At 55.7% G+C, this 21,172-nt stretch overlaps 6 protein-coding genes across 6 annotated transcripts; 4 read left to right on the top strand and 2 right to left on the bottom strand.

Annotated features, from left to right (window-relative positions):
• Positions 1-458: 458 nt before the first annotated feature.
• On the top strand, positions 459-876 carry CH63R_08684 (uncharacterized protein; the record flags this gene model as incomplete). Its single annotated transcript, XM_018303658.1, has 2 exons — positions 459-721; positions 750-876. 2 exons carry the CDS (start codon positions 459-461, stop codon positions 874-876), a joined length of 390 nt encoding a protein of 129 aa, XP_018155681.1.
• A 334-nt stretch (positions 877-1,210) lies between these two features.
• On the top strand, positions 1,211-3,420 carry CH63R_08685 (DNA repair protein/CtIP; the record flags this gene model as incomplete). The annotated part of the gene is made up of 2 exons (XM_018303659.1): positions 1,211-1,298; positions 1,343-3,420. 2 exons carry the CDS (start codon positions 1,211-1,213, stop codon positions 3,418-3,420), a joined length of 2,166 nt encoding a protein of 721 aa, XP_018155682.1.
• Positions 3,421-4,766: 1,346 nt separating this feature from the next.
• CH63R_08686 (Ubiquitin carboxyl-terminal hydrolase) lies at positions 4,767-7,832 on the top strand (the record flags this gene model as incomplete). Its single annotated transcript, XM_018303660.1, has 5 exons — positions 4,767-5,396; positions 5,442-6,377; positions 6,427-6,533; positions 6,589-6,751; positions 6,801-7,832. 5 exons carry the CDS (start codon positions 4,767-4,769, stop codon positions 7,830-7,832), a joined length of 2,868 nt encoding a protein of 955 aa, XP_018155683.1.
• Positions 7,833-8,693: 861 nt separating this feature from the next.
• Positions 8,694-9,339, top strand: CH63R_08687 (uncharacterized protein; the record flags this gene model as incomplete). Its single annotated transcript, XM_018303661.1, has 2 exons — positions 8,694-8,831; positions 9,097-9,339. 2 exons carry the CDS (start codon positions 8,694-8,696, stop codon positions 9,337-9,339), a joined length of 381 nt encoding a protein of 126 aa, XP_018155684.1.
• A 757-nt stretch (positions 9,340-10,096) lies between these two features.
• Positions 10,097-15,006, bottom strand: CH63R_08688 (Cell division control protein; the record flags this gene model as incomplete). Its single annotated transcript, XM_018303662.1, has 11 exons — positions 10,097-11,550; positions 11,606-12,095; positions 12,155-12,298; positions 12,351-12,842; positions 12,887-13,416; positions 13,474-13,846; positions 13,901-14,342; positions 14,390-14,454; positions 14,511-14,540; positions 14,608-14,742; positions 14,833-15,006. The coding sequence occupies 11 exons, from the start codon at positions 15,004-15,006 to the stop codon at positions 10,097-10,099; spliced, it is 4,329 nt and encodes a 1,442-aa protein (XP_018155685.1).
• A 3,251-nt stretch (positions 15,007-18,257) lies between these two features.
• CH63R_08689 (uncharacterized protein) lies at positions 18,258-20,124 on the bottom strand (the record flags this gene model as incomplete). The annotated part of the gene is made up of 3 exons (XM_018303663.1): positions 18,258-19,202; positions 19,259-19,796; positions 20,114-20,124. The coding sequence occupies 3 exons, from the start codon at positions 20,122-20,124 to the stop codon at positions 18,258-18,260; spliced, it is 1,494 nt and encodes a 497-aa protein (XP_018155686.1).
• Between the last annotated feature and the right edge of the window lie 1,048 nt (positions 20,125-21,172).

Consider the following 21,172-nt stretch of genomic DNA (forward strand, 5'->3'; position numbering starts at 1 on the left):
TTCGAATGCGACCCTAGTGGAGAACATGCCGGATCACTGGCCTCTTCGAGGCCGCACCTGCGACCCAAGACGCTAGGACGGCATGTAACCACAATCCGCCTCAGTCATATGCAGGAGCCGACAGGCTGCGGATGAAGACCAACAACATGAGCATTGTCCGACATACGCCCACTGGAAGTCTCAGCACCATGTAATCTCCAGGCGAAGACGTGGCATCGAGAAGCTGAAAACATTGGTCGACGGCTTCCATCTAGGAACGAACTGGGGCATGCCATCATCCCGCAGGCCGTCCTGTTGGCGGTGCCATGTTCGAAAGGCTAACCGGCTTGGACAAGAATGGCCGCTTGCCTCGTGCAGAGTCCTTCTCAAAGCTTGGCTTGCGTTCGATCCGCTGGATTGGACAGATATAATGCTTTCATGACCCTGTGCAGGCGCCGGGAGGATCATTGTCATTCTAAATGAGACATGAAGTGTCGCTATGGACAGACAGCACAGAAACAAGAAGGTCGACAAGCGGAACCCATGTCGCACTTTCTCCCGCGACGATCAATCACCAGGATTGGCGACCGTTAAAGACCTGCCAGGCTGTAGGACCGCAGTCCGTGGAGACTTCGGGGGGCATGACCCATCGGCTTCGACCCCGACGTTCTGTCGGAATAGCCGTGATGCGTAGGTCCACTGTCAATCGTAAGCCAATTCAACCGTACCAATTGAAGTCGAAGTATGTTGCAATGAGCTCTTGATTACAGTGCCCCGCCGAAGGTCGACTTGAATTGGTATCTAACTGCGGAAGTGGCTCCGATGCGGTGTACGACGAATGGAAAAGTGTGGAGAGAGTCGCAGTCTCGGGCGTCTAGTCCATTCCGAGACCTCTAGTCATTGCGACCCCGGTAAGTGAATGACAATACTCCCAGAATTTAACCGCAACAGTTCTAGAGGGAATAATGGAATGAGTAAAGACGTTTGGAGCCGGTTCGACCAAAGTCCACCGTTGGTGAGTGACAGCAAATGTGCTTGTTGCTTGCCAGGTGTGGCTGGTGAAGGAAGACTGCTGACATATTCACGATGTGGCGCATGCGCCCGAGCTCAAGGCAACACGTGCAGGGAAGACGCGTCTTTGCTTTGACGCAACGCACGAAGCCCCTCGCCCTATTATTACCATAATACATCAGCCTCATATGCATCATTGACAACGCTCTTGTCAGTCATCATGGAGAGCTGGTCGCCGGAAAGCCGGACGGCGGTTCAGAATGCTTTCAATGCCTTACGTGAAACCATCAGCAAAGAAGCCCAGAACGGTATGTGCAACAACGCGCCCTGACGTAATGGCCCGCGATACTAGCTCAAGGAACAGAGGTCGAGCAGCGGTTGAAAGAGGACAACCGATCACGCGCACTGCTTACCGATGAGCTCGAAATACTAAGGTCTCGCTCCGCCGAGGTTGACCGTTTGGAGGAGGAGAATCGAAAGCTCCGGACGAAGTTGCTGCAATTCCACCAACAGACCCGGTCCGCCGAGTCGCCCTACGGCTCTCGTTCGGAGTATGTCTCCCATGATAGAGGCACCGTCACAGATTCTAAGTCAGCTGTGAATTCCGAGAAAGATGAAGAACTGGAGCAGGTCTTGCGCGAGAGTCAAAAGCTTCGTCGGAAATACAATGCGCTGGATCGCAATTTCAAGATCCTCAAGGCAGAGTTCAAAAAAAGGAGAGACGAGAATAAGAAATGGGAAGAGTACGCGACAAGTTTGGAAGCCAAATTAAAGAGCAATGAACAGTATCGAGGGGGATCAGACGAAGCCGCGCGCTCAACAGAAGCATTCTTAGAACCCAGTAGACCTGAGGCTGGTCTGGCCTCGAGCTTCGCTTCAGATCCTGGTGCAAGACCGACAACGACTTATGATACTACGAAGCTCACCAGAAGGAGAAGTGCCGATCCCATCGCTGCTGCTTCTGCTGCAAGCGATGACGAGACTCGAGATCTGCCTCTGGAGGACTCGACGGAAGAGGACACGACAGAGAGCAGCAAGGACGCCGATGTTCTCACACTTCCACCCCTGAGACAACCCCCCAAAACGGATTCCGATATTCGCATCAAACCAGAACCCTCCTCCGACGGTCCGGTTGTCGTGTCGGAGCGCTTTGTGGGCAAGAGAAAGCATTCGGACGACTCCCCCGCTGAGCAACAAGGGCGACGTCGAATCAAAATTGAGAGCTCGAATCCTTCTGCAGGACCTGCCACAAGTCAACTTCAACAAGAAAGCATGGACCTCGACGAGGTCGGCCAGAAGCTGAGTACGCCGAGGAAGAACAGAACATTGCCCGACACTCTTGCTGCGTCAGGACAGGTGGACGCTGGGAGAGCCAGAACGACGGGTCCTCTGCTTGTCAGACCTGACGATACGGGTACGCCGACGCCGAGAAACGCCGAACCATCAGCTGTTCTGACACCAGTCAACCCTAACGTCCGCTCGGTGCGGCCATACGAGTGGAAGACTTTGGACAAGCCGAACAAGAAAGGACTCGCCCATGGTATAGAAAGCCTGGCCGAGGATGGACTTGCCTATAAGAAAACAGGCCGTGGAGAGCCAGCCGGAGGACTGTTTAGCACACCACAGCCCCCTGGTCGGTTGAAAACGCTGTTAAACGTGCCATCTCCGGAGCAGGCTCCTACGATAGTACGATCAGCGCCGCGACTTCGTGATACGCATAGGGCGACAGACGATGGCCCTCACTTCCCGGAGCGGCGAGAGCTACCGTTTAGCAAGGATCGCCGAGAGAGATTGAAGGAAGCCCCTGCTGGCCGGAAAGCACACGATGAGAATACGGAAAATGATACTCCGCGTGCACTTGGTCGGAACCGTAGCGGGGCTACAACGCCATTGCCCACGGTCAGAGGATCGTTGCGAACCAAACCCATGGCGTCCATGCGCCTCGAGGATTTCAAGGTGAACCCCAAGTTCAACGGCGGCTCAGACTACGCATATTCGGAAGTAGTCAGGGGCAAAGACGACAGGGCTTGCTTACCTGGCTGTGTCGACATGGACTGCTGTGGTAAGCAATTCCGTGCCATGGCACTCGCCCAAAGGAACAATATCGATCGCACCCCGGCTTCGGACGCAAAACTATTCGAAGACTACCTCGGCGACAGAATCACGATAACATTGGGGATGTCCAAGGCGGAAAAAGACGAGCTATGGATCGAGGCCAAGACGTGGCAGCTTGCCAACGAGCTAGGCAAGCATCGTCACCGGTATGCCCGAAGGCCTTCTCCTCCAGGGTTTTGGAACGCGGATTTCCCTACCACGCAGGAGGTAGAAGACGAGAGGTCTGAGGCCGAGAAAAGGGAAAGGCAGTTGATTCAAGAGAGGTATCGGGAGGCGGTTAGAGGTGGAGGGCGGTGGGTGTTCAGGGACGAATGAAGCGGCGTGCTTGATGCTCGATTTTTTAAATAATCTGCGTCGTGGCGTGCCTTCGTCATGGTGGGGGAGGTTTTAATTTTTATTTTGATACTTTTTCGATAGCGTGGCTCCAAGGCCCAGACGGTATATCTCAACAGATCGAATTTCGCAGCGTTTCTTTCCCTCACAATGCAATAGTTCCCCAGTGATCATCCTGCTGTAACTGATCTCATGATGACCAGGCAGCATCAGCTACTCGACGCCGAATGATGAAGTATCTACGATAGATGGACAAGCCCTATGGATGACTGCTCCGAGAAGTTACAAAAAGGCAGAGGACAAGGATGAATGGGACGGTGCAGGTGACACTTTGTTAATGACGTTGTTTCAGCCTCTCGGTCACTATGTGTTCCCTGCCATTTGTCGAAGAAAGATAGAGGCATACGAAATTTGAGTGCGGAAATTTTGTTTGTTTACAAGCTTGGCGTCTCACAGCAATGGGTGACGAAGACGGACGCTGTGAGACGGAATGCCCTGGGGTTTCCAGGGCTGGTGAAACTAATTCAATAGAGACTTTCCGAGGCCTTGATTCATACCAGATGAGGGAGAGTCAAGTGAGCACCACACCACCACACCAGCAACCACACCAGCCACACCTACCAAAAGCGAGTTCATAAGCGGATCAAAGATCCAAAACTTGACCGAGCTCACCTTGAGAGTGTTCCAGGTGAGCAGGTGTGCTTCTATGTCAACCAAAGGGTGGGGCCGATCTCGGGTAAACTACGGAAGAGGGACTCTTGGGGTGGGTCTGCCTGCGGGGACTACCTAACGATCCGTGCGCGAGGCTTTCGGTCCAGCCAGGCAATCGCATTGCGCCAACAAAGCCCGGATCCCGCTGCTTGCTAGCGTCAGTTGGACCTTTCCCGCGCGCGGCTTTAATTTTTTGTCATCTACCTCCATTGGAGGCAACCGCACAGCTAGACACTTGTCGCCCTGCCCCAGTCAACGGCCCTTCACCGTTGCCGTCTTCCTCTTCGCAGCCCGCCCTTTCGCCTCGACGCGGTTCATCACTCCTAACGAGTGTGACGCTTTCGCCCCGGCGGGTATTTGAATCGAGTCATTTCTTTCTGCCGGTCCCCCGCAAATTCGACGCACTACTTGGCGAGCTTTTTGGAAACCTTTGCCTTCGCGCATCCCACGCGACCAAATAACATAATAATCGAACGGACGATCCGGCCGCCGCTTTCCCTGTCGACGCTCCATCGCGACCGCCCCGGCAACCGCGTCGAAGCCAGTCGAAGATCCAAGGCAGTGATAGTTCCAGCCGTGGACGGTCACTGCAAATACACGAATCCCAAGCCGGCAGGATGAACAATCGTCATCTGCCGGCTGGGCAAGCCATGCCGGGGGTTGGAGGTGCTGGAGGAGTTGATATGGGTGGCGGGCCTGGAGGAGGTAACAGGCGGAGGATGCAGCAGCAACCGACATACGCGCAGTATCAGCAGCAGCAATACCAACAGCAGCACATGCCCATGTATCCGAACTACATGAACCCCTACGCCGCGGCGCCGTACTACCATCAGCTGCCGCATCAATACCAGAACGGCGGCATGCCTTCAGGCTACATGCACTACCAGCAACAGCAGCCCTACGTTCGGTCACCACAGGCGATGCCTCAGTATGTTCCCATGGCCGGCGTCAGCGTTCCACAGCCGTACACCCAGCCGCCTCAACCGTCTCCTGCGCTGTCGACGCCGTACCAACCGCCTCCTATGCCCACTGCCATCCCTGTTCAGTCGCCTCCTCCGCCTCCTCCGCCTCAGCCCATTGAGCCGACTCCTGAGCCTTCGGTGGTTGCGCCTTCAGTTGTCGCCTCTTCAGTCGTTTCGTCTTCAGTTGTCACGCCTTTTGCCGAGCCTTTCCATCCTTCAGTACCTGCCGCCCCAATCCCGCAGAGTCCGGAGCTTCCTAAACAGAACAAGGAATTCCGGGCACCGGTAAGTCTATTTCCTCCTTACTATATCGATCATGTTGCTAAGCAGCCAAAGCTCCCGTGGACGCCACCTGACCAGGCGCCGTTTCCGAGGAGAGCTCCCAAGTCAAGACGGCGAAGAAGATTGATGAGCGCAAACGCTCAAGATCTGACACTGCCCGTGGAACAACATGAAGGCGCGTTGGAGTCCAACGCTTCGGCCAGTCAGTTGCCCGCTGAGGCAAGTGCGACTGAGGTGCGTGATACGACGCCTGGCTCGGCAGTGAAGGCCCAATCCAAGAAGACGGCATTCTGGAACTCGAAGGACACCGACTCGGAGAGCGCCACTCTCCAAGCGGATTCCTTGACTTCTGAGACTCCTAAGGAGAGTGACAGATCGGCAACCAGTGTGTCAAACGCGGGAAGCCCTAAGGCAAATGCGCCTGCCTCAGACCGTGCCGCACCCCAGACACCCAAGGAAAGCGCGAGACCCACGACAAGCTCCTCCAACGTTTCTGCCTCTCGCCCTACTGTTCCCATCATCCCGGTTGTTCCCGTTCTTCCCAGAAGTAGCCCCAAGGAGACCAAGCCCGCTAGTATCAGCAAGTCTGCTGAAGATCCGAAGCAGCCCGCAACCCAGGAGACCAAGTCTGCAGAGGTAGCGGAGACAACAGATGCCACTGGTGCGGAGCAGAAGGTCGGTGACCAACCGGCGGCCCCCGTGAAGGCAGCCCCGAAGACGTGGAGCGGGCTCTTCTCTGCTGCGGCTGCCGCAGCTTCCAAGTCCCAGCCCAGTGCCGATGACCCTGTTGCTCCGGCGGCGACCAATGGAGCGGCCACGAATGGGGACGGTGCGGTCAACGGTGGTGCTTCCAGCTTTTCGGCGGGAAACACAAACACTCTTGCTGCTGCTATCCAGGACTTCCGCGTCAGCAACCCTGCCAAGGTCCAGTTCATCGAGCCCAGAGGCCTCATCAATACCGGCAACATGTGCTATATGAATTCAGTGGGCACCCTCTATCCATATCATCAAGCTACATTGCTAACAAGTGCAGGTTTTGCAAGTTCTCCTGTTCTGTGCGCCGTTCTACAACTTCCTGGACCAGGTCAGCAAGAGAGCCGTCCACAAGTTCAAAAGCGATACGCCCGTCATTGACGCCATGTAAGTTTCATTGCTTGTTGCCAAAAGGTAAGCCCGGTGACTGACTTTCCGCCAGGATCATGTTCATGAGAGAGTTCCGGGTTATCGACGCAACCGATTCAGTCGAGAAACTTCGCCGCAAGCTCAAGAGCGAACAACTGGAGCAATACGGCGAATCGTTCATTCCGGAGTTTGTCTACAAGGCTATTCAGCCCCTCCCAGCGTTTGCGAGCATGAGGGTATGTTGCCATTTGCTTTTGATCGAATTTCCGGCTAATGTCTTTGCAGCGCGGTCACCAGCAAGATGCCCAGGAGTTCCTTGGCCTGATTCTGAATGCCATTGACGAAGAGTGCGCCCAGGTCATGTCAGCTGGTGGTCTCGCTAATGGCTCTGCCGAAACGAGGCCGACATCCTCTGCCGCCAGCGCTGTCGAGTCAACTGATGGCGCGGAGGGATGGTTTGAGGTTGGGTCCAGACAGCGGGCCGTTGAGACGCGCTCATCTGGGGCCAGCTCGACAACGCCCATCACTCGGCTTTTCAGTGGACAGTACCGCTCGGAGCTTCGTCGTCCTGGTGTCAAGGATTCGGTTACCACCGAACCCTTCCAGTCGCTGCAGCTTGACATCGGCGCTCCTTACATTCACAACGTTGTGGATGCCATCAAGGGTTTGACGGTGCCTGAGAGACTGCAAGGCGATGCTGCCCCTATGACGAAGCAGACGCTGATTGAGACGCTTCCCCCCATTCTTATCCTTCATCTCAAGCGCTTCAAGTTCGACACCGAGGGAACCACGAAGATCGGAAAAAAGGTTGGATACCCGCTTGACTTGCAGCTTCCGGTCGAGGTTCTTTCCAAAAGACGACGCAACGCGCTTGTTGCAGAGGGTGCGCCCATGCCAAAGTACAGACTGATCGGCGTCGTCTACCACCACGGCAAACAAGCCAACGGCGGCCACTACACGGTGGATGTGCGACGGCAAGACGACAACGAGTGGATCCGGCTTGATGATACGGTCATCCGACGGGTCCGTAGTGAAGATGTGGCTGAGGCCGGTGCCGAGGAGGAGGTCAAGGAGACTGGCCGATCCGGCCCTGCCTCTCGCGACGCATCGGCCAACCGGTTCGGTGCCATGGCCGATGAGGACGAGGGTGACGGTTGGAAGGAGGTCACGACATCTACCAGGGGCGGTGACAAGAGCGGTGAAAAGAAATGGAGCGCTGTCGCCAACGGTAATGGCCTTGCTCCCAAGGGCAAGTCGGCCAAGGACAACATCAAGGATAACAAGGTCGCGTATCTGCTATTCTACCAGCGCATCTGAGGACCAAGAGGAGATGGGGTCAGAGATCGAAAGAAAACCCGCGTGCTGACGGCGCGTGGGGATGAACGATTAAGAGAGGCGGCGCTTCAACCTCGGCAGCTTTACCAACCATACGGAACAACGACAGGAGAGTGGCAGAGGGGGTGCCTCTACGATGCCGCGATGTTCTGGTATCTAATTTGACTACACATATTCACGGCGGTGTCGGTTGGAAGGGCTTTTATTTTTCAACATCCCGGCGAGACAGGAACAGAAAAGTTGATCGGAGTCATCTGCAGAATGTCGCGGAGGCTTTCTTATGACTAACTAGTGGTCTGGACAGGTGGTGGTTAACAAAAAGGAGAGGAGGGACGAAGGTGAGGTGAGGTGGCATGGTTGGAGTGAAATCGGGAGCAAAGGTGTTAGTTAGGTGTGTCTCAGCGATCGGCCACACTTAAGGGAGGGGGAGAAGACTGAGCCGAAAAGCAGGGAGGAGGGGTGAGCGACGAAGGAATCAATGAAGCCAAACATGGGATGTAGTATCCCTGTAAAAATAAACCCCCATTGATGATAAATATACCGGGCCATAGTCGTTATGGTGCGAGATGCTTAAGGTGCTGGCCATATAGGAATGTATGAGTGGTGTGTGTGTAGGCCGAAGAACGTCAAAGTGGGGTCAAGATCACTCACGCATACGTCCCCCGCACAAAACCACTCAAACGTCCCGAAACGTCCAGACCTCATCGAAGGCTACTCTTATATATCGCGTATCTAGAAGACATCTCTCACACACATCGGAGAGTCGACAACTCCACAGGCAGGTAGAGCAAGGAGAGAAAAAACAGCCTACGAGAGAGAGGAAAAAAGGAAAAATCGACCAAGATGCCCGCTCCTGCGCAGATGCCGCAGTACCTGTACAAAATCGTCCCCGAGGCGCCGCCCTCGCCGCTGCCGGCCGAGTACCCCCTCTCGGACCTCGACCGCAACGACGGCTTCATCCACCTGAGTACTGCTGACCAGGTGAGTCCGGCGCTCCGTCTGTCCGCCATGGTTGCAAACAAAACCACCCCCTCCCCCCCCCTCTTTCACGATCATCTCACTTACTCTCACACTTCCTCTTCGCCACACAACGTCCGGCCCATCTCGTCTCGGGGAGAAAACGCCCCCATCCCCATCCCAATCACCATCCATTTACCCCCCCCCCCCATCCTTGATCCCCCGACACTCCAGAGTCCTAACCCCTAACACCAAAACTGACAAAATCACGCGCGTCCCCACGCCCCAGGTCCTCGGCACGGCGGACCGCTTCTTCTCCGCCTCCACCTCCCTCTGGCTCCTCAAGCTCCCCTACGCCGCCCTCGAGGCGCAGATCCGGTGGGACGATCTCCCCGCAGGGGCGGGCTGCTTCCCGCACCTTTACGGGCGCAACTTTGGCGCCGCCGACGTCGAGGACGCCCGCGGCTTCGTCCGGGGCGACGAGGGCCGGGCATGGAGCGAGGTCCTCGGCGGCGACGCGTGGCTCTCCTGAGGGGAGGAGAGGTCATGTGTCGCCGCCGCCCCTGCCCTCCCTCTCCGAAGGCGGGACACCCTCCCCCTCGCCGTTCCTTGACAAGAACATTGCCGCGAAAAAGGGGGTTTTCAAGCATAGGAGGAGGAACTCGACAGGTGGGCCTTGGTTGGGAGGCTGGGATACTGTTCATCCATAGAGGGGGCGAAGGACGCAGACACGCAATGACGGCGTAGGATGGCCGTTAAAGTCAAAAGATGCAATTGCTTGCTATACGGTGTTTCTAATGCTTCACTCTGTCTTACTCAATGCGTTTGGACAAACGCATCTATCCCGTGCGTGTTCTGGGTAACTTGACCAGTTACGCCCTCGGTCTTCATGATTCAATGACAAAAAAAATCAAATGGACAAAAGTGCTGCGGTATGCTTTTTTCTTCTCCCTCTTCGCATTCCCTTGCGACTCCCGCCCCGCACGCATGAGTATGATCCATGGCAGCCTCGTCTCGTCTCATAGCAGAACGTACAACATGATAAAGCCATACCCGTCGTCCTCCCAACCCTTCGTCTAAGCCCCCTTCCCGGACCCACCCTCACACAATATAAGTAAATGTCATATCCCAACCGAGGTGGGAGCTGTAGAGAGGCTCTTGGCCTACGAGGCATGTGGCCCAATGGTACGAGACGTCCGCCCGCACATGCAAAAAGAAAGACAAAAAAGACATAATGAAAAGGGAATACAGCCGGATGGCTGGAATGTGGTTATCGCTGAATCTTCCAACTATGAAGACCACTTGACGTCCGAGCTCGGAGCCCTGCTTCGCCGTTTGTTAGCCATGCTCGTCGGAAGAGCTGGCGATGCTGCCGCAGGTGCTGATATGGCCGAAGTGGTTCTGCCCATGTTCTCTTTATTTGACAAGGAACTCTCTGACCTCACCAGTGGAGGCTGTCCGGACGAGCTGCTAGGTCTCGCGAACGAATGGCGAGGCAATCTGCTTTTTCCTGATGATGGCCCGGTAGGCATGCTTGACGACATCTCGCCGCTCACCCGTCTGGGAATGCTCGTGGCCCCGTCTCTGCTACGTGGGCGGTAAAGAATGGCCTCCCGCTCCTGCACAGCCGTCCGCCGTGGGCTTGCGGCCACCTCGATGTACGCGCCGCCGGATCCTGGTGGTATTTGAGATAGCCGATGATGACGGGACTGTGGCTGCGTGGGCGTGGCAGGCATCGACATTGCGTGATGAAGGCCTGGCGGCGTGTATGAAGATTTCCGCCTGGGCCCGGATCCCGAGCGTCGGGATGCCACCGACCCAGACGACCCGTTGCGTTCCGAGGCCATGTCGTATAGCTCGCTCTCGTTGTGCGACTTGACCAACTCTGACGCCAGGTTGCGAACGAGCACAGCCGTGTCTTTCTCTGCCAACATTTGGATGGCGTCGAACAGAGATCTGACTTGCTTGACGTTCAAAGAGCTGCTACCATTGCCCATGCCCAGCATCTCTGGGTCACAGGCGTCCATGATGTTGCGCACCAAACGTAGCAAGTTAAGTCTAACGACGGCCTTTTTGTGGCCCAGTCTCTGACCAATGCCAGCAAACATCTCGGGTTTCGCAAGCGATCCTGAAATGGAAGGGCTCAGCCGCAGAAGCTTCAGCAGAGGCTCCAAGAGGTTGGCGTCGAATGAGTTGACTTTGTTAGTATGGAAACAGGCGACAATCGCGTCTGTAAACTTCCCATCCAGAAGATGGCTTTCAACTTTTGCTGTTTCCTCTTGAAGCCAGATAAAGATAGCGTCCAGTGCCGTGACCTGCCAGTATTGGTCCGCCAGAAGAGAGACATAGAAATCCAGCCCCTTATTTTGCCACAGATATCTTCGGCCCTTGCTCCCCGAGTGCGCCATATCGCACAGTATAGGCAAGGCGAACTCCTTTGGAGGGCGATCGGTCTGCATGATCTTCATGAGCAGGGGGATGATGCCGCCAACGGCTGCGTCTTCCTGACGCTCCTTACTCAGGCGACACAGGTTGAACAAGGTGTTCAAAACTTGGTTGGATATCTCTCGGAAGTGATTATGCCCCTTTTTCATACTGTAGCCAAGAACATCAATCAGGAACTCAATGGCGTCAGCGGTGTGGAGCGTTTCTATCGTCGTCGACAACATCGAGAGGTTCTTAATGAACTTGAGCATCGTGATCTGGTGGTTCGGCGTCATTCGTCGCAAGTCCTTCAAAACGCCTGATCGAGTGTCAGCAATCGGGCAGTCAATTATACCGAGTGAAGGTTTCCTCACTCTTCAATACTTGTCGGTCAGCGACAACCTCCTTGACGTAGTTTTCAGCCTGGGAAAATAGGTAGAATATGTTGACAATTCGCCCCTCGATGAGCTCGGAAAGATCGTCTTCGCCCTCTTCGTCGAGCACTCTATGGAGCACCAGAGCAAGCGGGTACAGGATCTTGCTTCTCGAGAAGATGCGGCAGAAATCGTTCTTCGGAGTAGGTCCTTGAAGCTCAAAGACGTTCCAGATGCCATTAACGCCGATCAGGACGAGGTCTCGCGCATCATCAAAGTCTTCATCCAAGAACTCGACAAGCACGTTCAGACCACCAGCGCTGACAAACATTTGCAGAGTCAATGTGGAAGTCTGGTACATCTGGCGTACGAAAGCGGCTGCTTCCAGCCTGATTTCGTTGGAGTATTGGCGGGCTGCAAATTTAGTGATGATCGGAATGCCACCGACGAAGCAAAGATTCTCCTGGATCTCGACATCGTCCAGAATGATCTGCCGCGGCCCAGTCAACAATCTGCTAAACAAGTTGCGTTATTGTTGTCTTGACTTACAGTATTGACGACCTTCAAAAGTGACAGGATCATCTGTTGCCTGCTCTTGACCGTGCAAGGCTCAAGAATTTCCAGAATGGGCAGCAGACCATGAGCACTGAGAATCAAGTCTTTTATCTCGGTATTCTCCCAAAGCAAGGCAAGCTGCATTTTTGGTCAGCCGACTTTTCCACAAAGTGCGTCGGATCAATCTCACCAAGTCTTCGGCCAGCTCGCAAAGCTTCTCTTCGCCTTCCGAGGTCTTCAGGGAGCGCACGAGTCCTTCGACCTTGCCTGCCAGTCTCGCGTGTCTGTCCCTGGCAATATTTGCTTCCAAATCCATCTCGTCCCACCCTGGATCCATGGAAGCAAAGGGGTCGTCTTCGTCCTCGTCATCGCCCAGCCACGAGTTGTTCGAATATTTCGAGAGCACCATCAGGCCGCCGTCCTCCGAGCCCCTGTCGCTCTCTTCCCTCTCTGTGACCGCATCCTCGGGTCCGAAGATGTCAGAGAAGTCCTCGTCGCCCTCGTCTTCGGCAAACTTTTGTATCTCGATGGACGACCTGGTTCTTCGCATTGGGCGATCTGGCAATACGGAGGGGCGCAGTTTCGCGCTAGGTGGCCGCCTTGAGCCCCCTGCCACGGGTGACTGTGTCGAACGAGGCAGACTTGTAAGATCCGAAGGATGAAAGAGCTGAGGAGAATCGGCCTGGTTGTGTCAGCAAGGGAATCAAAGACTAAGATTGAACATACCTTCTTGACAAATGGGTTCAGTTCGTTGTCGTTGAAGACACTGTCGTTTTCAAGGAACAAATCCGAGTAGTCTTCGGTATTCTGTTCTCTGTACGCCAGGTCTGGGGGAGCGGGGATCTCAAATCTGCCAGGGCCAAGCTGAGGCTTGCTGGGGGATTTGGGGCGGGAAGGATTTCTGGAATGCGTCGTCTTTCGCGGGCTGGACTTTGCCGGCAGTTGTTGTGATTGCTGCTGCTGTTGTTTCATGGGTTCTGCGTACTTGTCACTCTTCTTGCGGGACATTGGACGTATTGTTTGCTCCTGAAGCTCAAAGTCGGCGAACTGCCGGGGCCCCTTGATCGTCAACAGCTCACCCTCAAAGTCGTCATCGTAGCTCTCAGAATCGTTTCGAGGGTCTGTAATTGAAGCGAAGGCCTTGAGTTTGTCGGCAGAGAGCAGACCACCAAAGTTGTCCTGGGGCTTAAGGTGAGGCAAGTGCAGTGCGCTTGGTGAGATGGCCGTCGCGAAGTCGTTGTCCCAGTTGTCGTCGTCTGCTAGCATGTCAACACACTTATCCTTCGCTGCCATGGATGTTGACTAATACTTACTAGCAAGCTCGGGAGATCTGAAGGCTTCGGGGGTCCTTCTCGGCTTCGCGAGGGCCAAAGGCCCCTTGGGCTGAGTGATCAGGCTCGGCCGGTGCGGTTCATTGGCGCCAAATCTTGCGCCAGGATGGCCTTGCATGCCAGGAAATCCGCTGTCGGAACCGGTGGACACTCTTAGTGAGCTCTCGGAGGACTTGAGGGCCTTGTTCCACTGTTTTACCTCCTCCACCGCTTGGCTGAAATTAGCTGGGGCCTTGGAAACGGGTGCGTCGCTTCTTCGGCATCCGATGATCCACGCGTGCCGTAAGAGTTTTCTCGCCGTCACTCTCAGGTTGGGGTCTTTCTGGAAACATTGCATCAAAAAGTCCCGAGACGCCTACAAGATGTCAGCTTTGTTTGCTTTGGACGCCGAGATGGGCGAGGTACACACCGGTGAGATGCCCTCAGGTAACGGGGGATGGTCGTCGTTGACGATGGCGAAAAGCGCGGGCATGGCGGCAAGGTTGTGGTACGGCGGCTTGCCCTGCAACAGCTCGATGACGGTACACCCCACACTCCAGATATCAGACGCAGGGCTGGCGCCGGAAAGCTGGATGATCTCGGGCGCCATCCAGTAAGGAGTGCCGACAACCTGGGCCTCCTTGTCCTGTCCTCCAGCGAGAGTGCTTGTCGAGACTCCAAAATCCGCGAGTTTGACCTTGCCGTCCTTGGTCGTGAGAATATTGGCTCCTTTGATATCCCTATGAATGACTCCCTGGTCATGAAGGTACTGCAAGCCCTGCAAGACCTGGGTCGTGTAGACGCCGACTAAATTCTCAGGAAACTTGCCGTATGACTTGCATATCGAGTGAAGAGAGCCGTTCTCGCAGTACCTGGGGCAGTTTCAGCCATGGTCAGAAGGAGTGAGGGCTTGACCTACTCCAGAATGATGTTGAGACAGTCGGCCGACTTGACGAAGCCAATGTACTTGACAATGTTGTCATGCTAAGAAAACTGTCAGCTGAGGCGCCTCACAGCTTGGCTGGCTCGGAAACACCCACATGCAAGTTTTTCAAAAGATCGATTTCAGACTGGAAAGGCGTCAGTCTCGGCTAGCCACAGGATGGGCAGATACATGCTCCGGGAACAAAGGTATACCTCGATCATGCGCAGCTCGCTCTTGGGCAGGTCAGCGAGCTTGATCTGCTTAACGGCGACAGCTTCGCCGGTTCCCCAATTGAATGCCTTGTAGACGGACCCGAAAGCTCCCTTTCCGAGGCACTCTCCTAAGCGCTGCAGTACACAAGAGCGTCAGCCATGCGTCCTTGGCAAAGTACCGTTGCCCAGGTGTCCAGGTCAGACCTAATGGCCGCGTATACGCACATAATCTTTCAAACCAGGGTCCTGCAGCGCAGAACTCTCCCTTGGGCCCTGTTTTTCCTTTCGCGGTGTTCCCGAGCCCCTCTCGCGGGAGGCGACCACGGCCGCCCTGCCGTTTGCATGGTACTGGCGCTCGACAGATGAGGAGGCCGAGGATGGTGGCGAAGGATTGGGCATGGCCGGCGGCGGGCAGACAGTCTGGCACGGGACCAGACTTCTCTTTATCCCTCTCCGTCACTCTCTCACTCTCACTCTCTCTTCTTCGATCGGATTCGGGGGGGTTGCGGGAGCGCTCGTGGGCGGAAGCTGTTCCGAGGGAGGAATTGGACGGCGCCGAAGTCGACGCAGGTAGGTACGGACGTTTTTAGGGATCGCGGGACAGCAAGCGGGCAGCGGTTAGGACAAAGACGAAGAGGGCGCGCTGCACGTAGCCCGGCGGCAGGACGGCATGCCAGTCGAGTCGCGATTCGTGGATTCGGTCGGTCGGGTCAGCGTCGGTGGTTTCGCAGACAAGGCGGTTTAGTCCATGGAGATGCCTGTGAGCATCAGTGAGGAGGGTCAAGAAACCGAGTCGAAGGACGAGCGAGCTAAATGAGTTGTAGGGCGCGCGCGCAACTCTGGTGCAAGGACAAATGCCGAATGACGCTGGCGATATATGCGTACACGCTCAAGACACACACATGTACAACATGCGAGGAACACAGACAGGCGACAGAGATTCCAAGTTGTGAAAGTACATGGGCGTCTTGTTTCGTTCGGGATTCGGGGGCAGAAATAGACAAGACAAATGACGTTTGTTTATCCCCTCTTTTTGGAAGTTCGTACGGCGTCTTCTGCTGTCTTCAAAAACGTTGGTTTCGGTCTGGTCTGGCTTGTATGTCGGTCGCGCGGTGGATGTTGGTGGAGGAGGTTCGGGTTCAAGGGAAACGAGCGGCGCGCTAGGTGGAGAGAGAGATGCGACGATATCTTGGTGTATACACCTAGATACCAACCTTGCTAGGGAGCAGTGAAACCCAGGGACTAGAGGCGGCAGAGAGACAGAAGGAAAGGAGAAGGAAGGAAAGAAGAAGAGGGATAAAAGCCCCCTAGGAATGACTACTCTATTCGTAGGGGAACAAGCCAAAACGGCGGCTGCTGGATCCCTTGGAGAAAGGTGATAAATTTTTGGGCTCACGTTGACCGATGCTGATGCACACGGGCCAGAGGACTGGCCGCATCAGGCTCTTCCAGGGACATTCGCTGTAAAAAAGCAAAGATGAATATTGGAAAAACAACACAGCCAGGGCCCGTCAGGTCAACTCCAGCGGTCAGCCCAGCTAGCGGTCAATGGTCAGTGGTCAGGTAGCCGCAGGGCAGCAATGACAACGAACGACGGATGCACCTACCACCTCATCTCCCTACCTACCTAGGTAGGTAAGTAGGTCGGTAGGTACACTGAGTATCATAAATCCGTTCACGCAACCCAAATCACACCGGCAGTCCCCGTTTCCCACGCACATCTAGTTTCACGAGTGACGACCATCATATCACAGATTCATCTCGCAGGACCCTGGTCAGAACCTCACCCGATCGTGATGGTAGCCTTTGCTGGGATTTCATCCACCTGGGCTTGGGCTGGCTGTGATGACCGACGAGGGGCGAGCGGGGCAGCGAGTGGGTAATGCTCAGGTACCTACCTGAGGTAGGTAAGTACTTACCTACAGGTACTGCGTTTGGTGCTGTGATGATGCCTGAGTTGCGACTTGCTGAACAAACGCCGGCCACGCGCGCTAGCCACGCTAGAAGCTCTCACAGGCCGCTCCGCCGACGCGCTAAAGGCTAAGGAGCACCCGGCCTGAACCGGAAACACAATGAACGGGCTTCACCTTCGCCGGCCACCAACACCCTCGACTCGGCTTCCATCGCTTTGTTTTCCTGTACAGTCTATCCGTACGCTCCTCCCTGATGTCCGTATTCGATAAATAACAACAACAAGAAAAAGGTCAAGGCGGACACGCGCAGCCATCTAACGGACGACACTCGACGCTACCCTGTCTTGTCCCGCTCAGACACATTCCGCGCCTCTTGGCCTTCCCCAGAATTTCCCAATTCGTGCCAAAAACCAGACAGGAACCACGTCACGCCCGACACACCAGGCCGCCCGTCCTTGCGAGAGATGCATTCCACCCAGGCACGCGGCATAGCAGTTCTCTCTCAAACTCTTTGGAATATCAAGACAATACCAGGTCGCCCTCCCCCCCTCCGTCCCATTCTCCTATCATTCAGTGTTTGCCTGAGTCGCTCTTCACCGTAGTAACGACGTGACAGTGTCTGGTCCAAAAGGTCAACAAACCCCTGGATTGCATGTTACGGATACCTACCCCTACCTCGTCCCCAGTCCAACCCCCATGTCGAGGACAGGGCCACTGGGTCCCCTCTCAATTTATCCACGGTTTCCTCTACCCAATGTCTCCCTCCTCCCCAAAGCTCCCAGCCCGGCGACAAGCAAAGACGACAGACGGCCGGCAGACAAGGGCGAAGGGGACGACGCTAGCCGCAGCGTTTCAAACTGACGGATCTGCGCGGGAACGATACACTAATACTGTAGGACCCCTCCGGATCCGTATGTCAGTGGCCAGTCTGGCGACCTGCATCAGCCCCAAGAAACATTGCCGCCGCTGCAAACGGCTGCCCCGGGCGCCGAGATCAATCTTTTCTTATTCTCATCCTACTTCTTTTCTTACTCCATTACTGTCGTCTTCGTCGAGTACCCGTCAAATGTTAACACTGCAGATTCCATTCACTTACGGATCGTCACCTAATCATCCTAGATGAGGTGGCTCACAGTGCCCCGTACCGAGACCGATAATCAAGTCAACGCTGTGAATTAGTAGTTCCACTTATTGCTAGCTTTCATTCTTCGACTGTCGAGGGCATTCGCTCAATGAACAAATCCACTGAGACAGGGTCGTGGGACTGAGACACACCGACTTCATGTGTTTACGTCCAGTGTCCATTCTGTGCCGGTCACGCTGTCAATTATGTCACCCACGCCATGCCCCTATTTCACAACAATCAACAAACAAGTGACTGGCTGCCGGTGGATTTCATTATCGTCTCCGTCTCCAGAATATCGGGTTCTTTCGCCCATCCAAATGAGGCACCTATCGCCCAGCCCTAGCATACTCGTAGAGATCTGACGCCTAAGGGAACTGAACTCGGCCCGTTCCACGACTACATGATATTATACAGACGACCCATGTCGCAGCATAGCCCCGGCAAACCCACTAAGACCGTGCCCTGTCCATAGCAGGTGTCTAACACCTTGAACGCCAAAATCCCCAGTCAAAAATCCACTGCCTTTTCAAGGGCTTTTTCATCATCAGCACGCCGTTCCTTGTTGTTCATGGAAGAACGTAACAGCGACCCATGCGCAGCGCAGCCGCTCTTCATGACCCCTCTGGCAGGGTCCGGCTGAGCCCGGCACCAGCCCACCACTCATCGGGAATGTCTTCCCGACGCGCGAGGTTGCGAACAATCATCTGCATTCCATGCAATGCATTGTCATTCGACGTTTGGTTGTGGCTCGATGAGGCAGCGTCACCGTCACCGTCACCGTTGCTATCCCCCTGGCCACTGGGACCTCCTGCCTCTTCGCTCGAATCCCGCACGATGTGATCCAATAACTCCGGGAGCGGAGTGGGGTCGCGGGTGGCGATCCGGTAATGTCGAAGAAGTTCGAGTCGTCGACGAGTTCGCATTTCCTCGTCGTCTTGGGCGTTACGGGCAGCGGGCGTTCTGGCGATTCGCCTGTATGATGGATCGTCTCGCATGAATGATAACCTGCTCGTGTCGTTTGCGTCCAGATCGGCGACGAACCGACGGTGCCTTGAGGGATAGTTCATCGTCCAGTGGTCTGCCCAGGACCTGGTCGCATGCATGGCCTCCTGGCCTTCGTCGTCAGAATTGTCGAGGCCAGATTCACAGGGCTGTTCAAGAGCCTCTTCGGTCGTCTCAGGTCCGGTGAGCGAGGTGCGCGATGATGCGGCGGCACTCTGTGACTGTGATGCAGAGGCCGAGGCCGAGGCCGATGCCGAAGCTGACGCCGAGGCGAAGGACGATCCAGCACTTGGAGGTTGCGGATCTGGTGTCAGCGTAGTAAGCAGCGTGTCCCACACGCCGTCTTCGTCAGGACTCAAGCTTCGGTCGCGGTCGCCGAGGCCGTCAGCCAAAGACGGTTCGTTGGGTTGTCCAGAAGGACGTATCCGACGGATGCGCTGGTGCAGAGTCTGGGGTACCGTTCGCGGCTCCACACGCTGCCTTCGACCAGAGAATCTGGCGGCAACCAGGTTGTCGGGACTGCGGTCAAACCGGGCAGCAACCGGTGGGGCAGGCTACTTTGCACGTTAGTTCTGCAATTCAAGTCAATCAGTTTGACAAGGAAGCCTACCATCGACATGCGATCAAGCTGCGCACGGGGGAATCGCGGATGAGACGGCCGTTCAGGCTCCTGCCAGCCGCTTTGCTCTTCGCCAGCTGGGGGGGTAGCGCTGGTCCGAGAGGGCTGAGGCAAGTTTTCAAAAGCCCAGCGTTCGCCGAAAAGGGAGATCAATCGAGCCTCACTGGCTTCGGGGCCCCGTTCCGCGGCTCGGTTTCTCATCTCCCGCAGCGCATCTCGCAGTTCGGTGCTCTCGGGAGTGGGGGCACCCCGATCCGCCTCCGAGGGCGGCATAGTCCGCGGGGGAGGGGCGACGTAAGCCTCCGGCGGTGGTAGATGGCCAGACTCTATCCATGGATAACGGGCGCGCGCGACGGATTCGGGTCCGGGAGTGGGGAAGTTATCGCGGAGCAGTGCGGCGCGACGTCGAAAAGGACGAGAGTCGATGTTGCGGCGGGCGCGGCGAATGGCGGAGCGGGCATGGCGCGACATTTCCGACTTGTCGCCAATTTGAGAGGGGACGTCCGACTCGACGGGAGCGATGAAAAGACTGCAGATGGGCGGTTGCGAGATTAGCGAGGGGTGCGATGGCGAGATTGGAGGCGGCTGCCGACATCAGCCGCGATTGCGATTGCGATGCGTTTCGGCGTCGGCGCCATCGAGGACGGACATTAAAAGCGACGGGCATTGCTTGCGCACAAAAATGTAGGCGATTTGTGATGAACGGGAAGAGACGAGATGGATGTGAATGGGAACATTGTGGTGACACGGCTGCGCGGGCTGAGATTGAGCCAGCGTCCGTCGAGGCCTGGCGCAGAGGCAAATGCAGCGAGCCGGTGAAGGCGCAGGGTTGGGAGGGAAACTTACGGAAGTCCCATCTTGAACGGCTCGTTGCGCGCACGATGTATGAATCAACAACGACGAAGATGAGGAGTGATGGAGGAGGTATATCGAATGGATCGCGAGATGGATCCAATCGTCGTCGTCAAAAGTGAAATGGGGCCGCGAGCCGTGGTTCGCGATGGATTCGCGATTGCGCGTAGCCAATATAGGTAGCTTCTTACGTGGGGCGGGAGGCGGGCGGGAAAGAGGAAAAGGATGGGGCGAGTCAGTGACGGAAACGGGGCACTGGGACTGGACGTGGATTGACAGTCAGGGACGGGAGGGAAAAACCAAAAGACATGCACGGGGAATTAAAAAAAGAAAGGAAAACAGGAGGGAAAATAGGGAAAATGCGCCGGTGTTTTGGGGCATGGCCGCTTTACTTCGTTTTTGTGAGTGGCTGGCCTCTCCAATCCGCTCCAATCCGCTCCAATCCTGCCCCTTGACGGCTGCAGTCCCAGGACTCCTTGCCATGTGGCGTCAGGTTGAGAAGCAAATCATAAGTAACCAATCATGGGGGCTCCTCGGCGCCCGGTATGGGGAAGAGTGGGGTCTTGGTAGTGGAGACATCGGGGAGCCTCTCGCAGTGTGGCTGAGAGGACACTGTCTGCAGGCTGCAACAAGCGTGGCTGGGCGGACTGCAGGAGGCAGGTACGTACTATGCCCAGTTTCCTCTCGTGTCTAAGGTAGACCAAGGTAGCATCTGTCCTGTCATGCACACTTGCTTGGGTTAGACGGAAGGACCTGTATCCTCAATACCAATCACTAGTAGCATCCAGCTCGCCCCTGGATGCGACATCGACGACCCTGAAATTCCAAGACCCGTTCATCACCAGAGCATTCCAGTGACTCACTCCTACAGGCGGAACCACCCTCCCAGGCATCTCCATCCGTTGCCGGGCTACAAGCTTCCATGTCCACTCACTGACGTCTGTCCGCCCTAGAGAGCCAAGACGGAGAAAGAGAGGGAGAGATGGGCTGGCGGTCCCTTGGGCCTAACATTTATTCAGAGCAGCACCGCCATTACTAGACACCCCGAGACTT

Source organism: Colletotrichum higginsianum, chromosome 6 (assembly GCF_001672515.1).
Source record: "Colletotrichum higginsianum IMI 349063 chromosome 6, whole genome shotgun sequence".
In the NCBI taxonomy this organism is placed as follows: Eukaryota; Fungi; Ascomycota; class Sordariomycetes; order Glomerellales; family Glomerellaceae; genus Colletotrichum; species Colletotrichum higginsianum.